The following is a 12,426-nucleotide window of genomic DNA, read 5'->3' on the forward strand; positions in this document are numbered from 1 at the left end:
AAGTCTAGACTCTTTTGAGTCTCAATTGACATCCTCCAAGGCCTGCACTGAGACCACTTTGTAGACTCACCTTACCCATTGAATCACTTAAAGCCCACAGCTTATTCTGCACAAGGTGCAGATCTGAGCCATTCCAGGCTTCTGCACTTTGCTCTGGATGCTTTCCCTGCCCCAGCTCTCTGCACAGGTGAGCAACTGCTCATCCTCCCAGACCCAAGCCATGTGAGCTTCTCTACGAACACTTTCCAGCATCTCCCATCACCACATTGGAGGCTGAGCATGGCTCCTTGGTGCACCATGAGGTGGTGTGCTCTGCCATCCCTTCCAGCCTGGCCCCTTCTGACCTCCTCACTGTGTCTGCCTCACCAAGGTAGAGGCCTCGAGCTCCTCCAACCTGATTTTTCTCCTGGGCTCACGTGGGGTTGCACTGCCCAGCCCTCCCCGTGAAGCTAGGCATGACCATGAGTTCACTCTGGCCAGTGAAACGTGAGCACAAGAAATGGTCACTTCTATGAGGAAGCCCTTAGGAGCAGGTCACTTTTCTCTCTGTCCCTCCCCCTGCTGATGTGGTGAAGGAAGTGCCAGAGGATAGGTCTCAGCCAGCAGGGTCTCTAAGGGGAAAGAATGGGGAGCAATCTGCCAACCATCCACACAGTAGCAGTGTGATGCGAGCATGGCATACACTTGTGTGGGGATTTTGTTTGTTTTTCCCATTCACTGTTTTGTTTTTTATTTACAAATAATTTTAGGCAAAGGGTTATAGATCAAAATTCATTTACAAAATAAGTTTAGCCATATCTTGTTTGGCTCAGTGGATAGAGTGTCAGACTGTGGACTGAGGGGTCCCAGGTTCGATTCCTATCAAGGGCAAGTACCTTGGTTGCAGGCACATCCCCAGTAGGAGGTGTGCAGGAGGCAGATTGATGTTTCTAATTCTCTCTCTCTCTCTCTCTCTCTCTCTCTCTCTCTCTCTCTCTCTCTCTCTCTTCCTCCCTCCCTCCCTCCCTCCCTCCCTCCCTCCCTCTCTCCCCCTTCCTCTCTGTAAAAAATCAATAAAATATTTATTTTTAAATAAATTTAGTTTTTGTGTTGCTATTTTTTATCCTAGGTACTTCCACAGTTTTAAAAAGAAATTTATGCCAAGACCGGTTTGGCTCAATGGATAGAGCGTCGGCTTGGGGACTGAAGGGTCCCGGGTTCGATTCCGGTCAAGGGCATGTACCTTGGTTGCGGGCACATCCCCAGTAGGGGGTGTGCAAGAGGCAGCTGATCGATGACTCTCTCTCATCGATGTTTCTAACTCTCTATCTCTCTCCCTTCCTCTCTGTACAAAATCAATAAAAATATATTTTTAAAAAGAAATTTACTTTTCACATTTGAATGTTTTTCAAAGGATTTCTCCTTTCACAAAGTACTTTTGACGTCGATTTGTTCCAGACTTTTTTGCTTTTCAGAACTAGATGGTTTTGTATCCTGTACTTGTTTTTTTTTTTTGTTTTTGTTTTTTAATTTAACTTTATTGTTGAAAGCTTTACAGATGCCCCCCTTTCCCCATAACCCCTTCTCCCCCAGGCCCCTACCACATCTCCATTAGCCTTCACCACACTGTTGTCTGTGTCCATAGGTTATGCATATATATATATAATAAAAGTGGTTTTTATTTCTGATAATTACTCGTAGACCAGATGTCTTTCCAGGACGAAGCCTGCTGCAGCCACCGCAGCTATGAGGAAGGGATAGAGGCAATCGCAGCTGCAAAGGGCTACTCTTGCATAAATGTCATGCACTGGGCCTTTAGTATTTATGCATATAAATTCTTTGGTTAACTTCTCCCCATCCATCCCTACAAACCACCACCTTCCCTCTGAAATTTGTCAGAGCAAGACAAGTCTCATCTCGCTCATATGTGGAATCTAATAAACAGAACAAACTGATGAACAAAATAAATCCACCAATATAGACTTGTGTTGTTTTGGTTTGCTTGTTTGTTTGTAATATATTTTTATTAATTTCAGAGAGGAAGGGAGCAGGAGAGAGAAAAAGAAACATCAATGATGAGAGAGAATCACTGATTAGCTGCCTCCTGCACACCCCTCACGCCCTGAAATCTGGGCATGTGCCCTGACCGGGAATTGAACCTTGACCTCCTGGATTACAGGTCAATGCTCCACTACTGAGCCAGACTTGTGTTAAAGTCACTAACACATGGTGTAGTTTGCTCTGAGCACCAGGGATCCAGCAGCGACGAGAGAGGCAGGCCTCCCTCTGTGCTGTGCTCCAGTGAGCGGAGGCAGACACACCAACTCCAACTCCAACAGGAGAGACAAGTTCCGTGACACTTCACACAGTGACAGCGAGGGCTGGAGACTGTGGAGTGTTTATGGAACGTCTCTGTGAAAGCTGAATTGAGCTTGAATAAGAAGGATGATGACACAAAATCAGTCAGGCTAAAACTGGGGGTGGGGAGGTGGGGGCGGGGAGTCACTCCAAGCAGAAGGGGAAACATGCAAAGAATAAGGTTGGTGTGTTTAAGGAACAGAAAGAAACCATGTGGGGCTTAACAAATGCAGATATAATGTTAGGAAATGGAGTCAGAAAGACTGGCAGGTGTCAAGTCCCATGGGACCTCATGGTGCATGATGGCATGGCTACGTGGATGGGAGGATGTACGAACGGACTGAAGGATGGATGGGAGGATAGAGGAAGGAAGGATGGAAGGATGAATGGATATAAGCTGTCAAATCCTGGATGGTTCGAAACCCAAATCCAAATCCATTTTAGACCACTAGATGGAGCCAAACATTGGCAGTATGGAAACAGACAAGCCATCCACTCGGAAGCAGGAGCAGAGCCAGTACAGCTATTGGGCCAGTGGCCGGCAGAGATACTGAAGCGCGTGGTTCCGGGGTGATGGAGTAAATCTGGTGAAGCCAGACACCCCAAGCATCACGGCCGCAGCAAGCAGCCTCCGTCTATTTGTGATGCCGTCTTACACATCCAGCACGATCATGTGCTATGTTGGGCATGAGGTAAAGATGAGGAGGCACAGTTCTAGAGAATGAGAATCTCTGGTTCTGATAAAGAAGTGAAGAGACCAAAACGTTTGACCTAGAGGAGCCTCCTACCCTAGAAAGTAAATGTCCGTCCCGGACTCTGCATTTTAAAAATAATTGCTTATGGAACTAAATTACATCATTCAGTCCTTCAAAAAACACACATCATGAGCACCACTCTGTGTGTCTGACACACAGAAGTGGGTATTACTGTGAGGAGGCCCCTACCTCAAGGAGCTCCACTACAGAGAGGAGACAGACAGGCAAACCACGACTATTACACCAGCACAGCAGGATGCTCGTGTGGCCAGCCAGCACAGAGTGGAGTTCAGCTTCACTGGGTACCTCACTTAGAAATACTTACAAGAAAGTGGTTCACTGTGGCTTCAACAGACTGGCCCTATTATGCTGGTCACACTGTGGTAACAAAGTGGCTGCCTTCACTCCAGCATCATGTCTCCGTTCAGGGCAGGAAGGGACCGGGGCAGGGATCGTCAGCTGTACCTTTCTGTTTATCAGGAAAACCAAACACTTCCCAATTGCAGCTCCTTAGTCAGAACTAGGCCACATGACAGCCTGGATGGCAGGGAGGTTGTCAGCATGAGTATCTCACCTAGGGCTGACCCGATTAACAAAATCAAGATCCAGTGAGGAAAACAGGACAGGAACTGGCAGGGCATACAACTGTCTGTGTGTCTCATACAGTAATAGTCAAAGAAATGCAAATTAAAATAAGAGATCTTTTTGCTTAGCAAATTGGGCAAATTTTATTTTTATTTTTTTAATATATTTTATTGATTTTTCACAGAGAGGAAGAGAGAGAGATAGAGAGTTAGAAACATTGATGAGAGAGAATCATCGATCAACTGCCTCTTGCACACCCTCTTGCCAGCAACCAAGGTACATGCCCTTGCCCGGAATCGAACCCGGGACCTTTCAGTCCGCAGGCCAACGCTCTATCCACTGAGCCAAACCGGTCCCGGTGTAATTGGGCAAATTTTAAAATATTCACATCTACTGTTAGAAGGTGGAGAAAAGTGAACATTTCACAGCCTGTTGGTAGAAGCAAGCAATCCTTATTATGCAATATAATGAAATTTAGGATTTTTTTCAATGTTAATATTTTGACCTGACAATTCCACTCCTAGGTAGTTAGCTTAAGGAGTTAAGTGCACAAAGATATAGTTTTATTTAGATATTTAAAATTAGAAAACTAGCCCTAACCAGTTTGTCCCAGTGGATAGAGTAGGGGTGTCAAACTCAATCAGAGAAGGGGCCAAAATCTAAAATCCAGCCTAAATCGCGGGCCGAATGGTTTACTGAACAGTCATAAACTGTCATAGTGATGGAAACGCAGCGGAGTGCAGTGATGACAGCGAGGTGCGGGCCACATTGCAAGGCCTGGCGGGACGGATTTGGCCCGAGGGCCTTGTGTTTGACACATGTGATATAAACTGTCAAATCCTGGATGGTTAGAAACCCAAATGCAAATCCATTTTAGACCATTAGATGGAGCCAAACATTAGCAGTATTGAAACTGACAAGCCATCCACTCCATAGTGGTATGCTTTGATTTCTTTCTCTTCCTCTTTGTGTTTAATATCAGTAAATTTTCTTTATACAGTTACTATTAGGCTTATATAAAACATCTTATAGCCCTAGCTGGTTTGGCTCAGTGGCTAGAGCGTCGACCAGCAGACTCAAGGGTTCCGGGTTCAATTCCAGTCAAGGGCACATGCCCTGGTTTTGGGCTCAATCCCCAGTGTTGAAGGTGCAGGAGGCAACCAATCAATGATTCTCTTTCATCATTGATGTTTCTATCTCTCTATCTCTCTCCCTTCCTCTCTGAAATCAATAAAAATATATTTTTTAAAAATCTTATAGATATAACAATCTATTTTGGGTGATAACTTTAATCGCATACAAAAACTATACTTTTTGTCTCCCACCACATTTTTTGATGTCACAATCTATTTATTTTTATATTATGTATCCATTAACCAATTATTGTACCTATAGTTATTTTTAATATTTTATACTTGAGTTGAGAGTTTTACACATCACCGTTACAAGAGCAGAGTATTCTGACTTTGACTATGTAGTTACCTTTGCCAGTGAGTTATACTTTCATATGTTGTCATGTTACTTATTAATGTCCTTTCATTTCAACTTTAAGAACCTTCTTTAGCATTTCTTGTAAGGAAGGTCCAGATCAGTATCTTATAAAGCCCGGCCAGTGTGGCATTGTGGTTGAGGTTTTAACCTATGTACTGGTAGGTCCCGGTTCGATTCCTGGTCAGGGCACATGCCTGGGTTATAGAAAATAACATAAATATGTTAAGAGTGTCTTCTAAATCTGTTTTGACCTAAAGTAGTCACACACACCCTGTTCATCAAAACCCATCTTACCAAGTTTTACCCAGAGTTGATCTCATATAAAGTAAAACTTGAAAGCACTTAGAATTGCCATGTTTGTTGCCAGGAGAACTAAGGTTATTATCAGCACACTCAATTACCTAGTACCTTATCAGGAATACATATTTTATAGTGCCCCATTTAAAATTCTGAAATAAAATTCATAATAAACCTAATAAGACTTTATTTTTTTAAATATATTTTATTGATTTTTTACAGAGAGGAAGGGAGAGAGATAGAGAGCCAGAAACATCAATGAGGGAGAATCATGGACCAGCTGCCTCCTGCACACCCCCCACCGGGGATGTGCCCGCAACCAGTGTACATGCCCTTGACCAGGATCGAATCCGGGACCCTTCAGTCTGCAGGCCGATGCTCTATCCACTGAGCCAAACAGGTCTTGGCAATAAACCTAATAAGACTTTAAAAATTAAAGATAATAATCTGTCCTAACTGTAATATAAAAGAGAAGACTGTAATATGTATTTCAATATGCAAATGAGGTACAGCTACCACTAAAATACTGTAACCAGACATTTGCACCTTTATATAAAATCCCCATGATTTCGACACCACAGGCACTGTCTTAACATCTCAAATACCAAAAGCAACAGTGTTGTGGGTGATGAGATGTTCTGAAATGGTTATCTCTTAGTTTCTGAACAAATCAATTCAGTTACATTTTGGGAAAATTCAGGCTACATTTATGGTAGTCGTTCTACTGCTCATAAATGTTCACAATACTCCTTTTCCAGGCACTAGGACTTAACCTTCTAGCTCCCTTGAAGTGAGAGGTGGCATGTGACTGGCTTTGGACAATGCAATGTATATAAGTGAAGTCATCCCTTACGTACTGGGATGGTTAATGCTGATGCCAAACTCTGCTCCAGGCGAGGGACCCTCCAGAGCCCAGGTGCTCCGTGAAGGGTGATGATCGACAAGCCCGAGATGTGGGGTTGTTACTGAAGCACAGCCTGATACAATGTGAAAACTGTTCCTCCCCTCCCCTCAAAAAGTTTGTATTTTTATGCAAAATGGGATTAGGATCCAGCCTCTGGTCATGATAAACAAGCTTTTCACTTATGTGAGTGTCCAGGGGACTGGAGAATACTGAAGGGTCCTGACAACGGTTAGTCATTCAAGACTCCTTAATACCCTGCTCATCCCAATCCTCAACCACTGTGGCAACTCTAACACCCTCCCCACCAATGCCCCACTCACTCCCGCCCTCAAAACACTGCCTTCAGGAGCTGGCCAGGTTCTGAAAACTGCCGAAGGGATTAGACCACATGTGTCAAACACAAGGCCCGAGGGCCAAATCCGTCCCGCCAGGCCTTGCAATGTGGCCTGCACCGCACTGTCATCACTGCACTCCGCTGCATTTCCATCACAATGACAGTTTATGACTGTTCAGTAAACCATTCGGCCCGCAATTTAGGCTGGATTTTAGATTTTGGCCCCTTCTCTGATTGAGTTCGACACCCCTAGATTAGACCAAGATGCCTGAGACACCCCATGGGGCAGCCATTGTCCACTCTAGCAGTCAAGAGAAGTCCGAAGTCCAGATGTTTGGGCAAGGGGAAGGGGGCTGGAGGGGAAAAGGGGTATAGAGGGATAAATGCTGAGAAAAAAAAAATAAGTTAAAATTTTAAAAGAAAAAATCAGTTTTAAAAGTCCAGATTTGATGAGAGAGAGTCATCGATCAGCTGCCTCCTGCACACCCCCCACCGGGAATATGCCCGCAACCAAGGTACATGCCCTTGACCGGAATCGAACCTGGGACTCCTCAGTCCCCAAGCCGACGCTCTATCCGTTGAGCCAAACCGGTCTCGGCTAAAAGTCCAGATTTTTATGCAAAATCTTTTAATTTCTAAATATCTGCAACAATTTAAAATATTTGAATTTAAGGCCCTGACCGGTAGCTCGGTTGGTTTAGAGCTTTGCACACCAATGTAGTGGGATCCATCCCATCAGGGCACATGCAAGAATCAACCAATGTATGCATATGTAGGTAAATCAATGTTTTTTCCTCTCCCTCTCTAAAAATTCAGTCAATCAATCAATCTTTTTAAATTTAAGCACTTTGGGAATCAAACTAAGCAATTCTGGTTTGATGAAGCCACATGCAGCACTTTGTAAAAAAAAAAAAAAAAAAAAAAAAAAGGCAAAAGCTAGCGAAATTTGGGTTTTTATTTTGTCAAGTTTTCTTCGTTTCCAAGTGACAAAATAGTCGGTAACCTCTTACGAGTGCAGCACGCCAAGCCTCAGGGTTGGGAAGTCACACTAGGCGAGCGTCTGCCCCGAGTCCTTCCTGCGAAACCTCCTTCACAGGAGCGGGTTCGGTTCCCACTGACGGCAGAGCCCTCTGCTTTCCTCCCACCGGGCGCTCTCTCCTGCCAACCGGTTGTATTTAATTTTTTTTTTAAATCCTGTTTCCTGCCTCTCCTCTTCGTTTCCTTTCCCGCTCTTTTTAGGGCTTGTCCTGAAGAAAAGTGACCAAGTAGAAAAAGGAAAATATGAACTGAAAATAAAAAAGAGGAACTCGCGCCACAGAAAACCCATCCGGGCGGTGTTCCAGGCCGGGCGGGGCCCGAAGGGGAGGAAGCCCAGGCGCCGCCCGCACACAGCCCCGCGGGGCGGCGGCGGGCGCTGCTTAGGTTATGGCCGGTGTCCCCTCATCCCGCCCCCCAAACCTGCCGACGGGGAGCAAGGAGCGGAGAAAGCCGCGCCCCAAGGAAAGCGGGGCAGCAAGGCGCCCACGCCCGCCCGTCGGCCCGAGAGGGGCGCCGCCCGCGCGGCCACGTGACGCGGCCACGTGACGCGGCCAAGATGGCCGCCAGCAGGGGCGACGGCGGCCCGGCGGAGTGGGCGCCGGGGCCGGGGCCGGAGCCGGACCCCGGAGAAGAGTTTGAGGTGGTGGACCGGAGCCAGCTGCCAGGCCCGGGGGACCTGCCGAGCGCGGTGAGGCGGCGGGCGGCGGCGGAGGGCTGGTCCGCGCCCATCCTCACCCTGGCGCGCCGGGCCACGGGCAACCTGTCGGCCAGCCTCGGGAGCGCGCTGCGCGCGGCCGAGGGGCCGGACAGCGCGGACGGCGCGGCGCGCGCAGGTAGGTGGGCGGGCTGCGCGGCCCCGCGTTCCGGGCGGTGCGGGGGGCGCGGCGGGGATGGGGGCCGGCGGGCCGGGGGCGGCGGCGGAGGGGCCGCGGCGGGGTTGGCCGGGCCTGGCTGCGGAGTTCCCGGTCGGACCGGCCCGGTTTGCTCCGCGCCGTGGCCGCGCCCAGGGGAACACGTGCTTGGGGCGGGTGTGGCTCCCACGTGCGTCCCCACAACAACACCCTCCTCGCGCTCCGGGGCGGCTGGAGGAGTGTTTGCGCTTAGGTTACCTGGACGGACGGTACAGTGGTAATTACCGGCGAGGCTGTTCTCCGCCCGCGGGGGCTGAGAGGCACCCAGCACCGCGCTCCCCAGGGCACACGCAAGGAAATGGGGACATTGCTTTTCCCACCCCAGGATCTCCCAGAGTCCTCACAGCCCTTGTCCAGAAAGCGTTTGCGCGCCTTTGTGAGGAGAATGGAAACGTTACCGGTGTGGCTTTCGGGGCTGCATGTGGCTCGCTTGGGGCTGCCCGATGCCGGCGTGAGGCTTTTCCTCCCCGGAGGGTGTGGGGCTGGCCGCGGGGCTGCGCTCCAGCAGGTGTCAGTGTGCCCGGGAGGTTTCCTGATCTGCCCTTCCCACCGGTAAACTTGCTGTAGAAGTCACCTGACACCGGAATCGTGAATAGTGAAAATGTCAGGGGTTAAGAAAAATTTAGTCAAGTTTAAAATTGGACTTGAGCCCTAACCGGTTTGGCTCCGTGGATAGAGCGTCGGCCTGCAGACTCGGGTCCCAGGTTCATTCCGGTCAAGGGCATGTACCTTGGTTGTGGGCACATCCCCAGTGGGGGGTGTACAGGAGGCAGCTGATCGATTCTCTCTCATCGATGTTTCTAACTATCCCACTCTCTTCCTCTCTGTAAAAAAAAATCAATAAAATACATAGAAAAAAATAAATTAAAATTGGACTTGAGATTCTGACAACGAAAATAGTTCTATCAATAGAAGGTCATGAGAAAGGCTGTTCAACCCAGATTTCTGGTTCCCACAAACCTGCCAACTTTGTCCAGCCCCTGGTGTGTGTCTACCCCAGGCACTGGCAGTCCTGAGAGCGAGGGCTGGGGTCTTCTGGGGCCTCTCAGATGGTTCATGGCATGTAGTAAGCGAATAAATTCATCAGGGCCTAGCACACAAATGCATACAAGGTTGGGGGGAAGTAGGCTTACAGTTGTTCATACGGAAAATAATACAACGATTAATAAACAATAATATAAGAATAAACGCTTGTGTACTCACAACTGTAAACCTACTTTTGCCCCAGATTGTATTTGAAAAATACTTGTTTTCCATTTATGGTAGATGAATAATAGCCAACACTTACATTGTGCTTCCTAAGGGCAGATTTTATCTCAACTCTACGTGCATTAATTCATTGTATCTTCACAATACTACCTGATAGCATGGTGTACAGCCGCTGCAGGCTGTGGTTAGTGTGGTCACCCAGGACTGGCTCTGAGCAGTGCCCCATGCTTGACATCCTCAGGAATTATATCTCTGAATTTGCGTTTTGTAAGTGAAGTCCCATGGGACAGATTCTCTGGCCCCCACCCCGGGCCAGTAAGGACTGCCCTGAGGCTTGTCTCTACCCCTCCCTGACGCTACTCCATGACCACTGCTGGCCCGGGTGGGGGGTGGAGGCCACACCTCTGAGTCTCAGGGCAGGGCAGTCAGGCTGGCAGCACCACAGCACACAGCAGGCAACTGGGCAGGGGCCTCACACCACCCCAACCAGACAAGACTGTCCCTGCAGGAAGCTGTGATGCCTTAGACCCTACGAAGGGGAGACTGACGTCCTCGTCTCTGCCCAGTAGCCAGCCCCAGGTAATAGTGCCATTGTTTCCCTGTTTTATAAAGAGAGAAACTGAATTAGAGAAGTAACGTGACCCGGTTACGTAGACATGGAACCAAGACATCTGCCTCTCGAGACCATGCTCTCAGTAAGAATGCCTCAGTGCCTTGAGGCCTCTAATTTTATAAGTAAACTAGAGGCCTGGTGCACGGAAATCCATGTACAGAGGTGGGGGAGCTTATTCATCAGTCCAACCTGCCCCCTCTCACAGTCGGGGAGCCCTCAAGGTGTGTCCTACTGACAGCTTAGGCCTGGGGAGCGGGCCTAAGCCACAGTCTGGCCTCCCTCTGTGAAAGGCAACCTGGCCTATCAGAGGAAGGCACCGTCCCCATCATCCCTCTACTGCTGGCCATTGCAGCCACATGCCCTCGGCCCTGGCAGCCATCCCCGCTTTGTCCAGAAGGCGTCTGGAAGATGTCCAGTCTATCCGGTCTAATTAGCATATCACCCTTCTTTATTAGTATGACTAGTGGCCCAGTGCATGAATTTGTGCACATTGAAAGGAAATTAATTAGAAGAAATATTTTAATATTGCTCTTCACCCTTTCTTTATAATAGAAGTGTCAACCAAATTCACAACCATCAATGACAGATCAAAACACACACGTGGGATTGGCACCAGTGAGAACTTTGTATGTATCATGCATGCATGCGTCAACTTAGCCTTTTAAAGATATAAGAATAAACTTGCTTTCTTTTTTTTTTTTTTTAATATATTTTATTGATTTTGAACAGAGAGGAAGGGAGAGAGATACAGAGTTAGAAACATCGATGAGAGAGAGTCATCAATCAGCTGCCTATTGCACACTCCCTACTGGGGATATGCCCGCAACCAAGATACGTGCCCTTGACTGGAATTGAACCCGGGACCCTTCAGTCCCCAAGCTGATGCTCTATCCATTGAGCCAAACCGGTTTCGGCTAAACTTGCTTTCTGACTTAGCTAAACTTTTTCCAGCCTAACCTCTCTTTCAGGTAATTGTTAGCAACGCAGTAGTAAATATCAGCACAGAGCAGATTATTACTGTAGATCACTCAAGGAGAACAAAGAGTAAAATATTTAATAGCAGCAGTGTTTTGTTTTTGTTTTGTCTTTTAAATATATTTTGATTTTTTACAGAGAGGAAGGGAGAGGGATAGAGAGTTAAAAACATTGATCAGCTGCCTCCTGCACATCTCCCACCGGGGACGTTGCCCGCAACCAAGGCACATGCCCCTGACCAGAATCGAACCCAGGATCCCTCAGTCCCCAGGCCGATGCTCTATCCACTGAGCCACCCGGTTAGGACAGTAACAGCAGTGTTTGACTATATTCTGTGCAGTGAGAAAACCTGAATTATTTTCAAGGTCCACCATTTCTTACTTCTTTATAGTCGGGTCAAGTTTCTAAGCTTTATAAACCTCTGTTTTCCAGCTAATGAAAAGAAAATAGGATTCCACTCAGTCTTTTATCTACCTACTCCAGGACTCTGTGAGGATCAAATGAGATGAAGCAAGGGGAAATGCTTCACAGACATTTGGTTAAAGTGTGAAATGTTTGCACCTGCTTTAAAGCAAGTCGTGTTCTGAGCTGAAGAAACTCCAAGGAGGCTAGTCACTAGGGAAAGGAAGCCAGGCGTTGCTGTGTGACATCATCACCCGGCACCCACAGTCACCATTTCCGGACGGGGCCACGGGGTCTTGGCAGCGTTGGCTGCGATTTGGTGGGGTGTCACCCCCGGGTGGTGGCGGGGCCTGTGTCCCACTTGGGGGAAGCCAAGTGTTGGTTGATGGCACTGGGTCCATGGTGCTGGCCAGTGATGTCATGGCTTCTGTGTTGAGCATTTGCCCCCTGGTCATCAGTGCATGTCATAGTGACAGATCGGACACTTAGCATATTAGCCTTTTATTTATATAATATTTATATTTATTTATAGACTAGTGACTCGGTGCACGGATTTGTGCACATTGAAAGGAAAT

The 12,426-nt window shown here is 47.8% G+C and overlaps 1 protein-coding gene across 2 annotated transcripts in view; it reads left to right on the forward strand.

Moving 5' to 3' along the window:
- Positions 1–8,265: 8,265 nt before the first annotated feature.
- RUFY1 (RUN and FYVE domain containing 1) overlaps positions 8,266–12,426 on the forward strand; it is a 62,875-nt gene continuing 58,714 nt past the window's right edge. The window contains exon 1 of one of the 2 annotated variants that reach the window (XM_036450363.2): positions 8,266–8,574. In XM_036450363.2, the coding sequence (XP_036306256.1) occupies positions 8,298–8,574 (277 nt within the window). In that variant the 5' untranslated portion in view covers positions 8,266–8,297. The remainder of the gene's footprint in view (positions 8,575–12,426) is intronic. The other variant, XM_036450360.2, reaches the window with a different exon arrangement.

The sequence above is a fragment of the Pipistrellus kuhlii genome, unplaced genomic scaffold (genome assembly GCF_014108245.1).
Source record: "Pipistrellus kuhlii isolate mPipKuh1 unplaced genomic scaffold, mPipKuh1.p scaffold_m20_p_21, whole genome shotgun sequence".
NCBI lineage: Eukaryota > Metazoa > Chordata > Mammalia > Chiroptera > Vespertilionidae > Pipistrellus > Pipistrellus kuhlii.